At 39.7% G+C, this 13,395-nt stretch overlaps 1 protein-coding gene across 3 annotated transcripts in view; it reads right to left on the bottom strand.

Annotated features, from left to right (window-relative positions):
• LOC115452000 (ATP-binding cassette sub-family A member 3) overlaps positions 1 to 13,395 on the bottom strand; it is a 72,140-nt gene that overhangs the window by 24,248 nt on the left and 34,497 nt on the right. For all 3 annotated transcript variants that reach the window (XM_037439087.1, XM_037439086.1, XM_037439088.1), the window contains 15 exons: positions 13,189 to 13,327; positions 11,945 to 12,194; positions 11,234 to 11,301; positions 10,877 to 10,989; positions 9,208 to 9,424; positions 9,044 to 9,126; positions 8,565 to 8,772; positions 7,547 to 7,768; positions 7,198 to 7,320; positions 6,755 to 6,994; positions 4,198 to 4,289; positions 3,560 to 3,734; positions 3,260 to 3,370; positions 691 to 824; positions 72 to 219 (listed from right to left, as the gene is read on the bottom strand). In XM_037439087.1, the coding sequence (XP_037294984.1) occupies positions 72 to 219; positions 691 to 824; positions 3,260 to 3,370; positions 3,560 to 3,734; positions 4,198 to 4,289; positions 6,755 to 6,994; positions 7,198 to 7,320; positions 7,547 to 7,768; positions 8,565 to 8,772; positions 9,044 to 9,126; positions 9,208 to 9,424; positions 10,877 to 10,989; positions 11,234 to 11,301; positions 11,945 to 12,194; positions 13,189 to 13,327 (2,323 nt within the window). The remainder of the gene's footprint in view (positions 1 to 71; positions 220 to 690; positions 825 to 3,259; positions 3,371 to 3,559; positions 3,735 to 4,197; positions 4,290 to 6,754; positions 6,995 to 7,197; positions 7,321 to 7,546; positions 7,769 to 8,564; positions 8,773 to 9,043; positions 9,127 to 9,207; positions 9,425 to 10,876; positions 10,990 to 11,233; positions 11,302 to 11,944; positions 12,195 to 13,188; positions 13,328 to 13,395) is intronic.

Below are 13,395 nucleotides of genomic sequence, written 5' to 3'. Positions count from 1 at the left end.
GCCTCCTATCACATCATAGAACATTCATAGTATTATTCCTTCATGATTTTGTGAACCTACATAACACTTACCGAGTATACCAATCCATGAATCAGCTTCCTTCCGTGCATCTTGCCCGCTCAGTCCACGCATGGTAAGGAGAAGCTCTAGGTTCTGCTGCCCGCTGAGGAACCGGTCCAGCCCGTGGAACTGCGGGCAGTAGCCCAACGTGCGCAAGTACTACGAACACATGCAATGTATAAACACCCTTACCATTAGCTGCAGTAAAATCACTTTGCTGTGCACATACAAAAAAAGTATAGAATACTATAATTTCTCTGAAATATTATAAATTAGGCACTATTAATAATTATCAATACAGCGATGTTTTTAATCGATAAAAATCGATACTAATCATTTAACATGCTCCCAATACGACACGTTACAAAGATAGCTGTTATTAGCCTCATTATTTACTTTTAGTATAGTGGCAAACTCACAGTGAAATAGTAAGCCATAAATATAATTAAATCGGATACTTTTTTTTTAGTGGGACTTTTCCGGAAATCTCCTTTACGCGGCCGACGCCGCGAGCAAAAGCTAGTTTACAATAAATTGTATTTATTGTTTGCTTTGTAGTTCTGTTTTCATCAATAATATATCTCGAAGAACTTCAGCTCAGTTAAACCTGGTCCTAGATATGTATCTTACCGGTCCCGGGTTGCGATCCAGGTGGTATCCGTTGGCAAAGATGTTGCCTCTGGTGGGACACTCCTCGGCGGTCATCATCTTGAACGTGGTGGACTTGCCCGCGCCGTTTACGCCCAGCAGGCCGAAGCATTCGCCTGCAACGTGATTACACTAAAGTTCTTATTCCTATATACATGCAATGAATGGATATATTCTGATGATTACTGATGAATATGGAAACTACTCGTTTTCATGTTATCATCATCATCAGCCTATATCTTTGTCCACTGCTGGATATAGACCTCCTCCAATATACGCCTTTTTACCCTGTATTCGGCCTGTCGCATCCACTTCTTATCAGTGACCTTTTGCAGATCGTCAAACCACTTAGTTGGCGTCCTACACTACGTATTCATGCGCCTCTCCAATATTGAAAGTTGGCATTCGATTTCTTGTCCCAGCTGGCCGGAACAATATTTCAACCATTTTTATTGCGGTCGGTATCACTACATAGTATATAGTGGAGTGTCTGGAGCATTCAAAACCGTAAAACCTCGGATTAGAGTTATAGTGAATGAATTAATACGATCGATGTGGGATATTGTTTTTTAAACTATAAATTGCAATTTTTACCCAAAATTTTTTTGTGCACTCCATTTTTTCATTGTTAAAAAAAAATTATAATAAATTAATGTTTGACCAAATATTTTCACTTTAAACAGTATTTTTTTAAATTATATGTTAAATCTTACCTGAGTAGACATATAGGAACATTTTTCAAAGATACCTGTGTATAAAAATAGCAGTAGGGTCTCGAACAGTAGAAAAACGTGAAAGGGAGAGCGGAGCGAAAGCTGCTATGTACAATGGAATTTCTCGGCCAGTTTAATTATAAATGAAACGTACTCTGTTGCGTACATTTAAAAAAATAAGGTAATTAATTACGACTAATGAAAAGAAAAAAAAATATTAGTACAAAATCTGTTTATTTAAATATATTACACTGTTGTCTACATCAAATATTTTCTTCTACTTCATCTATCTGTATAATAGGTGAAGTATTGGAACAACTATTTCCGCTGCACTGTAAACATGCTACACTGCAGTATAAACCACTTTTTCTGCATCCACACGCAGCTCCACATCCCTTTTTGTAATTACAAAATAACATTTGCAATAAATTGTCCAGAGCAGGTAATTGATTCATTGTTATTGGGATGTACATGTTATTGGAATACTTCCATCCCCAATTTTCAATAACTACGTCATTTCCTAGCCATATCTGAATTTGTAGGTACACTCTTTTAAGGTGCTCAAACGCTGCATCAGTTGTTGTGATGACAAAAGAACACTCGTATTTTTGGATGTTGCTTTTATGAAAGAATTAAACCTTAATGTATTTAAATCATGAGTTTTAGACGGAGCGCCATATAAACTCAAAATACATGCTACACCTGCTTGCAATATATTATTGGGGTCTTCATTGATATTTCTACTGTTCGAGACCCTACTGCTATTTTTATACACAGGTATCTTTGAAAAATGTTCCTATATGTCTACTCAGGTAAGATTTAACATATAATTAAAAAAAATACTGTTTAAAGTGAAAATATTTGGTCAAACATTAATTTTTATAATATTTTTTTAACAATGAAAAATGGAGTGCACAAAAAAATTTTGGGTAAACATTGCAATTTATAGTTTAAAAAACAATGTCCCACATCGATCGTATTAATTCATTCACTATAACTCTAATCCGAGGTGAAAACCTCCAGGCGCTCCACTAATAAAACAAAGTCGCTTTCTCTGTCCCTATGTGTGCTTAAATCTTTAAAACTACGCAACGGCTTTTGATGCGGTTTTTTTTAATAGATAGAGTGATTCAAGAGGAAGGTTTATATGTATAATAACATCCATTAAATAGTGGAGAAATATTGCACCCGTGCGAAGCCGGGGCGGGTCGCTAGTCTAGTATATTGCGAAGTCGCGACTTCCATCTCCTTCCTACACCTTTCAGTTCCTATATTTTCCGCATCATTATAAGTCTCAGCAGATGGTACTTACCATGTCTTAGAAAATTACCTAGGTACAAAATTTAACGCTGCTTAATAACTAATTTCGAGTTCTTTTGTATTCGGGTCAGGGTTTCGGTATTAGACATCGAAGCCATCCAACTTATGTGAAGTATTCTTCGATACCAAATTTCGGAGGTTTCGATTCTCATGCATAGGTCTTCGGCTAGTGATAAAACTACTGGCTAAATGTAGCCCTTCAAGAGCCTCGTTTAGAGCTTTAGAGATAGTAGACGGCCACATTGTTCTCCATCTCTCACATAAGACACTTTGTAATTCAGGGTGTTGGATGTTGTTTCTACTGTTTATGGGCGATCGTCTCGTTTACCATCAGGCGAGCGGCAAGCTCGTCTCGTCATTCAAAGCAATAATTATTTATTATTAATAGGAACATCAACAGTTTACAAATAACACGCAATAAAAAGATGTTCATTTAGTCATTCAGTAGCAATAAAAAAGAGCGGAGTACATAGATCGAGCTGGCTCGAGTTACCCTGGAAGCAAAAATGCAGTGGTACCTTTTTTCACTGCGAAGCTAACACCTCTGACCGCGTTGCACGACTTGCCGAACACTTTGAAGTAGTTTTTGTGTACGTCGTGTACCAACATCGCGTCTTGTCTGTTTGGAGCTGGAAATAAAGGACGTTAAAGTATGTTAAATGCAAAAATAGCAGGGCTTATTTTTCTAGTTTGTAAATGCGTGAGCATAGCGTTATCATCACGACTGAGCCGTGTTAAACATAACACTGCGGCAATATGTAAATACGTAGTGCGTATCAGTTTTAGATAATCGACTTGTATGGATGTGCGGCACGTACCCAGATTGATGGCGTGTCCCACGTACTCGGCGGCGGCGCGCACGGGGTCGGGCGCGGGGCCGGCGGCGGGGTCGGGCGCGGGCGCGAGCTCCACGCCGGCCCGGTAGCGCACGTTGACGGCAGCAGCTCCCCACGCGCGCGCCCACACGCCGCGCCCGCTCAGCACCACCAGCGTCTACAACACACATGCCTGCTAGTAGACTCATCTGAATTACTGGTTACAATAAACAGATTCAAATATCATTCGTCAATTAACATCTATGTGAGATTAAGTAGCGTTCGTAAATGCGAGGTACGATATACTACTACGCTGGTCACTTATCAGACCGATTCTAGCCCGAAAATAAAATAACTAACTGTTAAGCTATATAGCTCCTTAAACAAAGACTGCCTTGGCGATATATTTGTGTTGCATTGTACAGTACGACACTGTTCTGAAGTTCGAATATCGGGTTCGGTGCAAGTGGTTTTAGTTATCAATATTGGCCCGAAGTTTAGAACTTCAGCTCCATATGGCGGTACGCTCGAACCCTATTTTGTCATGGGAACCCATAGTGCAAACATGTGGTGCCACCGCCCAAAAGAAAAGTGGACATGTCCTTTAGAAGGATCATGAATTATTAAAAAAAAAGGCTCACCATAAACACCACAAACTGCACCGCCAGTATGATCATCTCCTTGCCCGGCGCGTAATCGTCTATGCACATATAGCATCTCGGAGCGCGGCCGGCTAAACGACATAAGCATTTGTAAAACAATGGATTTATTTTAAAATATATTTACAGTAGTTTATGCTAAACAGAGTATTAACACACCTTTTTGTCAATTCAATAATCGACAACATAAAATCGATATCGATGCGATTATACTAACACGAAATGACAAAGTTTAACCTAATCGATACTAAAATTATGGGTATTTTCTGTACATCAACTTGATTACCGCAATAGTTTGTCGCTTAAATTGTAGTGTTTTTTTCACCACTAGTTTTTAATTACAAAAAAGCGTTATCTCTTGTCATTATAAAACAAAAATATCTCTAAAAAGGAAATTTTTGTCAAAAGTTACATTGATTCATAATTCTCATTTTCTAGCGTCCATTAATCAATTAGTACAATTTGTAGTTTCTACTATATATCTCTTTTCACAGAAGTTTCTATTTATACCGAAACCATAATATGGATTAGTTTTCATGTTTGGCACTTTTCTACAAATAAGCTATCGTGGCAATGCTTGCATTTTGTTATCATTAAATAATCGTCTCTTAGAGGCATCTAGCATTAACCAATGTGTGATATATTTAGTATTTGTTACTTATGTGTTGTGTCTATAATTTTATAATTCTGATAGCACATTTATAATGTCTTACTTTTACGTACCCCATTTCTTTTTTTTAGCAATTACAAACTACAGCGTATTCAAGTTCAGTAGTGTTCCAAACTGCATGTGATGGTAACTGTTGTTCAGACGGAGTTGAGACTGACGAGAGCTGTTTACTCTTGCCAGTCGGCACAGTAATGTCGGCTTGTTAAGACGTTGTGTATAGTAGGGCTATTGCACTTATCAGAATATTCCGATGATCGAAAAAAAAAGTTTTTATTTTCCGATTAAAACCGATAAATGTCAGTTGATAAAAAATAAATAAAAAAAGTTGTTTTTTTTTTCTCGCTTTGCTATGGGCAAACGTGTCATTCATATATACTGCTCAAAGCAATCACACGAACAATATTTTAAAGTAGAATTCAACTTTTTGCCAAGGCTTTAATTATAATCGACCACTAAATAATACATATTATTTTTTTTTCAATAAAGGAGGTTCGACGTTTTTGTTAGTAGTTCCTAATAAAGTGGCCAACAGAGTATAAACACCTCTTTATTGCGGAACGGTAAAGTGACTGCACTGCAAGTGCAACTGCAAGTGATGGTAAGCGCGATGCCGATGAATAGCAACAGATGGCTATCACACGCCATTCGACATAGTCATGTTGGCTTACTAAAATGCTTCTTCACGCTAAGAAAGGACTCAGAATTATAGGAAGAAGAGAACACGCGTCCACCCAAACAATTCCAAAGTTTGATGGTTCGGCAACAAAAAGAGTTGGCGTACCTATGCGTTCGGGCGGTGATTGTTTTAACTATCAAGTTGTAACATCGCATGCCAGCACGCGTGGTTCTGCTGGGGTAGTTCTAAAGGAAGAGGATTTTCAAGAGCATTCGCCATGATACAGTTGGTAGAACGCGCTTAGAGAAGCGACATCTCCGCATCTGCAGCGACTCCAACTTTCTCCTCCTCCTATCCTTTATGCGGATGGCCTGCCGCTGCAATCCATCCAAGGCATCGAGTAAGTATTGGGCGTACCCTTCCCAGAGATGCGAGCAGTAATCGCCAGAGTTGACTGGACGTAAGACCGGTGCGGCCTGTTCAGGATTCCAACCCTACGTGATGTGGCAGGTATTGCGCCTTCGATGTGATTACTTGGATTGAGTTCACAGCGGATTTCCATACCGAGGATACGCAGGTCATTCTAGTGAAAGTGAAATACCCCGAAGATTGGGGAAGAAGAAAACGGGAATCTTTTCCACGTGATCGCACACACCTGCGTTTTATTGACATTGAACTCAACTAGATTCTTGGAACCCCATATAGAAACGAGACCAAAATCCAGTTGACCCCAACGACAAGATCCTCGTACTTCCTCACATCGAACCGGGAGGCTCATAACAGTATCGCCCATGAACCGTGCCCATCAAAGACAAAATCCTTTTCCCTAATTATTTTGAGCAGTATATAACATACCGAAAAAACACTAATATAAAGTTTTTTTTTAAATCAACTTTTGTATTTCTTAATTAAGTAAAATTACCCTCTTGACTATTGACTATATCGACTGTGTAAAGTAATTTTACATTATGCTTAACAACCTACATCAAAGTTAAATGCTGAGTACAAACGAATAGTCACGAATACGAGTGAGTAAAACGGCTTATTGGAGTATATTAATTTCTCATAATTCATAGTTATATTTACAGGACAAGTTATCCGGCGCATTTTTCGCAATCAGTCTAAATGAGGCATTAGAGAATGTTTTTATCGATAATCGATATTTATCATTCCTCTATCATCGGATCAGATAATCGATAACCGTTAAATTATCGATTATCGGATTGCATGCTCTAGTACAGTGATGACATTACCACAGCAAGCGTCGGTGTCGAAGCCGTTGTCGAAGACCGCGGGCGCGGGGCAGCGGTCCCGGTTGAGGGTGCAGAGCGCGTTGAGGCGCGCCACCGACACGCAGCGCGCCGCCGCCATCATCAGCGCGTGCGGCGGCGTGCAGTACAGCGACAACTGCAGCAGCACCCATCCGAACCCGTTCGATGACTCCTCGTCGTGCAATATGTCCGATGCAGTTTGGATTAGCGGCGTTATGAAACCTGCCATAAAAATCAATATAAGTCACACGCACACAAAATCGATAATGTTTTATCCTCAGCAACCACAATACGATAAAGTTTAAAGATTTTTTACTGAATTCCAAAAACTACCTTATAATCGAAAAAAAAAATAGGTACAGTAATAGAAAATAATATATATTAATTGAAAGTGTTTCACCCATGTAAATACGAAATGAACTGACAGAAGACGATGACGTAAGCGGCGAGGAACCCGCCGGCGCCGCGCTCGTCGAACTTCAGGCTCACCACGTACATGAACGAGAAGAACGCCACGCAGCCCAGCATCAACACCAGCAGGAACGAGACTGCCGCGCAGACACACAACGTTATTGGCAATTATCGACAATATTTTTTAACGATTTACTCATTTTTATAAGACTAGACATCTCGTATTTTAAAAAAAAAAAAATAGCTTTGAATTTATTTTTTAACATACATTTGTATTCTTAAAACAATGAGTATACGCAATTATTTAATCGACAAATCTTAAAGCTTCTACCGTGTAGTAAGAGTATACAGTAGTGTAGTTACAGATGAAGGCGGGCTGGTCGATGGTGCGGTCGGTGTCGAGCGCGGCGGCGGCCAGCAGCAGCGGCAGCGCGAGCAGCAGCGCGGACTGCAGCGCGTGGCTCAGCAGCGTGGCGCCCCAGTGCAGCTCCGGCGCCGCGCCCGACATCACCAGCGCGTGCCGCGAGCCCCACACGCGCTCCTTGCACACCAGCGACAGCGCGTTGATGCTCGTCGACAGGATCACTGGACAATTTATTCATTTTACACGCTATAGTTATAACACTACATACGTCTGTTGTTATATTAAATAAAGCCCTAATAATGACGATTAATAGGTGATATTGTGTCATTTGCACAAATTCGGAGCACTCGTGAGCACACGGCTGCTTCTAGGGTGGGCAAAGACAATTCTACGGTGCGCGTTGCCCAAATTTATCCCTCCCCTCCCATGTTATACCCACACAACCTTCTTACGTGCCAAATTTGGTACAAATCTAAATTCAATAGATTCCAGATGTCTTTTAAAATTGAAAGATGTTTGTATAAGTACTAGGGATAATAGGATTGGTAGACACACACGCGCACGCACACGCACGCGCTCTCTCTCTCTCACACACACATACACACACACACATACACAATGGTTCTTATTGTCTAACCCTGTCACTGTTTTTTTTACATTCGTATTGATCTCAACAGTTTTGGTTATGTAATTAATTTTAAGGAAGAGTTTACAGTCATATTATATTTTTCTAGATGTTAAGAGTAAATAGCAAATTTGTGCTGTTTTCCTTTAGTAGTTCATTCTTTACAGAGAATTTTTGTAGTTATTATTATTTTTATTGTTATTTGTTTTCTTTTTTGTAACTGAGACTTCGAACTAGAGTCTGACAAATTTAATTATTGTTACTGGTTTGTAAAGGATACGCGATACAAGTTCTAAACTTAGTGCGCATCTTAACGCAGTTGTAATAACCCACACAATGTAAGTGCTATAATTTGTAAATAAATAAATAAATAAATTAGAATAGTCGATTACCGAATATGCAGCTGACGGCCCACAAGATGGCGGTGTAGTGCGCCTTGGCGTCGCGCACGACGGCTTGGCGCAGCTGCCACTGGCGGTCGGAGTGCAGCGGCCACACGGCCGTGGACACGCGCGCCGTGCCGCGGGCCGCCGCCAGCGCGTTGGCCAGCGACGACAGCGCCACCGGCGCCGCGTGGCGCAGCGTCGTCGTGAACCACACCTGCCGACAGGACGACGGCACTTAAACACTATTCCCTGCACACTTACAGACGCTTTCATAATATATTAACTTGTTTCTCAAGACACAGGCTCAGCCTAATTTAACGTTTTATTTATCTTAAAAAAATAATCTTTTGTTTTAGTGAAATTCTTCGAGTTAGATGATCACAATCGAACGCAAAATTAGAGTGAATAAATACTATCAGATTTTTTTTTAATTGATTCGGAATCGTTTTTTAAAATATACCGGTAACGAACTACGATATAGGTACCTTAGCATCCGTATCGTTGTATTCTAAACCGAATAAGTACTTGTTGTAGTCCCACACGTCTTTCTTAGCGTAGTTCAGTATACCTGGAACAAAAAAAAATATGGAAAAAAATAAATAAATACTCTTTATATAAAAAAATACTGCAACAAAAAAAGTTTTCATACCTTCGTAAATATCCGAGCTGCGTTCGAACTGCACTTTGGGGTAGGTTTGCGCGAGCGCGGTGACGTCATCAGCGTTGTACAGCACGCGCCTGTCATCTCTGTAGTTGTAGAGGTCCAGGTCGAGGGTCCGCGACGGGTTCACGGGCTCAGTCTCCAACACGTCGTTGTTGAAAAGGTACGTGAAGCCGCACAGGAAGAATATCGGCATCACAACTTGCTGCAAATATGTCGAAGTTTATTAAATGCGGCTTTGTGAATTCGGATCGTCTTTTCTAATTAAAGATGTTTTACTAGGCTTCAAAGCAGAGTACATGCCAATACAAATATGCAGTGGTCGCAGGTTATCTATATACTATTATATAAAGCTGAAGAGTTTGTTTGTTTGTTTGTTTGTTTGTTTGTTTGTTTGAACGCGCTAATCTCAGGAACTACCGGTCCAAACTGAAAAATTCTTTTTGCGTTGGATAGCCCTTTGTTCGTGGAGTGCTATAGGCTATATATCATCACGCTATACCCAATAGGAGCGGAGCAGTAATGGCTAATCTCAGGAACTACCGGTTACAACTGAAAAATTCGTTTTGTGTTGGATAGCCCTTTATTTGTGGACCGCTATAAGCTATATATCATCACGCTATGACCAATAGGAGCGGAGCAGTAATGGCTAATCTCAGGAACTACCGGTCCAAACTGAAAAATTCTTTTTGCGTTGGATAGCCCTTTGTTCGTGGAGAGCTATAGGCTATATATTATCACGCTATACCCAATAGGAGCGGAGCAGTAATGGCTAATCTCAGGAACTACCGATTCGAACTGAAAAAATATTTTTGTGTTGAATAGTCCTTTGTTTGTGGAGTGCTCAAAGTTATATATCATAACGCTATGACCAATAGGAGCGGAGCAGTAATGGCTAATCTCAGGAACTACCGGTTTCAACTGAAAAATTCGTTTTGTGTTGGATAGCCCTTTATTTGTGGACCGCTATAAGCTATATATCATCACGCTATGACTAATAGGAGCGGAGCAGTAATGGCTAATCTCAGGAACTACCGTGTTTCAACTGAAAAAATCTTTTTTGTGTTGGATAGCCCTTTGTTCCTGGAGTGCTATAGGCTATATATCATCATGCTATGACCAATAGGAGCGGAGCAGTAATGAAACATGTTGCAAAAACGGGGAAAATTATGAGTTTTGAGAGCTTCCGTTGCCTGCGCTGCGTAAACGGTTAAAGTTATGCAACAATGATGTATGACGGGATTGTTTCACTTAAAAGTTCTAAATAATATAACAAAGTCCCCGCTGCATTTGTCTGCCTTAACGTGTTAAACTCAAAAACTACCTAACGTATTAAGATGAAATTTGGTATGGAGACAGTTTGAGACCCTGGGAAGAACATAGGCTCGCGGGAAACTACTATTTTTATAACGGAAAACTTTAGCCTGAATAACTTTATAACGTGGGCGGAGCCGCGAGCAAAAGCTAGTTTGTATATAAAATTATATTTTCATTCAAATACATACACAGTGGTTTATAGGTCTACTTTTAAAATATACAAAATGTTCCAACTCTATATTTACAATACTGTATCGATCTAATATAATTGCTTATGATGAACTAGTAAACTATATATATTTTTGGTCCTTCGAGCCGGATTGCCTTAACCCACACTTACGAGGATAAAAAAGGAGTGCTTCTTGGATATAATGTATCTCGCCTGCCTCTTGAGTAGTGCCCAGAGTTGTCGCTTGTACAGCGCGAATCCGGTATGCTTCACGTACTGCGGAGCTGTTAAACAAATAAAAATTGTTATCGAAATTTGTTCAAACGTTTATGTGTACAATACGAGCTCACATCCGCAAAAGAGTAGACAAAGGTTGAAGTTTTTGCAGCCGTACCACGCCAAACTATATATTTTTGGACACAAAACTCAATCTTGATTAATGAATGTCTTTTTACGTATTGAAATCTTTTTCAATCAACTCTAAAAATCGTTTATTGACGTAGGCCCTAACGAAATGACATTACTCACTTTCATTTAAAGTGCCGTTTCCATTTTGCTCTAAGTTTTTCCATGATGTGTCCACATCGCTGCACAACCTAAAACAATATTAAAATATAATTGCGAGTTATAAAAATTATAATACGAATAATATTGTGATGGCATTTACACAGGGTCATTTTGTCATTGTATTAACAACTGAAAACACATACTCGTCTTTTTTTAAATAAAAATGTACGATATTACGTTACTTTAAACGTAGATATAAAATAAAAAAGTGTAAGTTCTAACAAAATAAATATTAATAAAAATACTCTTAATTTAAAACGCCCTAATGCCACTACTATTACTTTAAGAGAATTCGATGAGGCAGCTACATCACACGGGAATTATGCCAAAAATATTTATTATTTATGGATGATATTTACCACAATATTCGCAAAGGTAGACGAATATATTATGGTTTCATTCATTAACGGAATGTCAAAATGAGGAAACTCAATCCTGTTTCATTTGATCTCTTATTCTGGGTCATTAAAAAACGAACGAAAATAAGTCGTCTCTAACTATGCCGAACTTTATTATGATTGGTTTATTTTCGCCGTAAAACAATAACAATAATTTCTTAACAAACTATTAAGGTTATAGCTAAATTAAAATATATCTCAAGTAAAAGCTTTAAGTCGTTATTTGTGCAAAAGCAAGAGCAAATTAGACAGTAAAGTCAATGATGAATCTCACTTCAAAAACACTTCCTCCAGCGTCGATATTCCCACACCCATAGAATTAATCTTCAGCTCGTATCGTTTGTCCTCCAGGTCGGAGAACAGTTGCTCGAACTTGCTACTCTCGTTCGCTGGCAGGCTGTACGTCAGGGAGTTCATGGCTTGGTCTTTGATGGTGGCTGAGGGTATGTGCTTTTGTACCAACGCCGTCACTTTAGATTCCATTGGCGTGCCTTCGGTTGTTACAGAGAGGCGATAGCCGGTACCTGAGGGTTAAATGCGCTTTATAATAATAAAAATCCATTGAGAATCTTGCTTATATTTAAGAGATAGAAATTAGAATTTTGTATATCTGACTGATGGTCAATATATGTATTAACCGTCAGTCAGGTGTTTTAAGGATACGTATAGACAGACATGAGGTTCTTCGACTCAATGGTGGCAAAATGAGCTAACAAAGAAAAAGTGGTTGAAGAAATTATCGTGTTTACAGAACATTCGCGGGTGGATAGAGAATGCAAGCGCTATAGAAACTGTGATGGCTACTACGGGACCCATACACTCCTTGCTTGTTATACTTGATGAATTGTATGTCACTAATCTATAGGAAAAAATCCTTATTTATTATATGATAGAGTTGATAATGTAATAAATGAGCACGCAACACATAATAATAATAATATCAGCCCTGTATTATATATTGCCCACTGCTGAGCACGGGCCTCCTCTACTACTGAGAGGGATAAGGCCTTAGTCCACCACGTTGGCCTAGGGCGGATTGGTAGACTTCACACACCTTCGAAATTCTTATAAAGATCTACTCAGATGTGCAGGTTTCCTCACGATGTTTTCCTTCACCGTTAAAGCGAAAGATAAATTCACAAAGAATACACACATGATTTTTAGAAAAATCAGAGGTGTGTGCCCTTCGGTTTTGAACCTGCGGACATTGGTCTTGGCAGTCCGTTCCACAACCAACTAGGCTATCGCCACTTTTTTTTTGCGCAACACCTAACGCAGTCTTAATAAATTAAATAAATTTTCGAACTGACTTGTTCAATGTTGACGTAAGGTGCTGACGTCTAAAAGTACTTATTATACTTAAATAGGAGTTAGGTTAACCATTTCGTTTTGAAACTGTACCGATCTTTGTATTATTGTATTATATACATTATATTCATACGGTGGAGGGTAGGTTAGTTTTGCAATGAATAAATCAGTCGGTTATAGAATCGTCCATGGATTACAAGTGGTCCGTACCGACAGCCCGCTTGAGGTGCATGGGCGTGGCGTGGCAGGCGAGGCGGCCGCGGTGCAGCGCCGCCACGCGGTCGCCCAGCGCCTCCGCCTCCTCCATGAAGTGCGTGGACACCAGCACCGTGCGGGACCCGCGCAGGCCCTGCTCGCACACCACACCGTCACATACCACGTATTTCAACAAATATTTTCGTTATTTCGCTAATGGAA

Source organism: Manduca sexta, chromosome 16, assembly GCF_014839805.1.
Source record: "Manduca sexta isolate Smith_Timp_Sample1 chromosome 16, JHU_Msex_v1.0, whole genome shotgun sequence".
Classification (NCBI taxonomy): domain Eukaryota; kingdom Metazoa; phylum Arthropoda; class Insecta; order Lepidoptera; family Sphingidae; genus Manduca; species Manduca sexta.
This window is presented reverse-complemented; position numbering and strand designations above follow the sequence as displayed.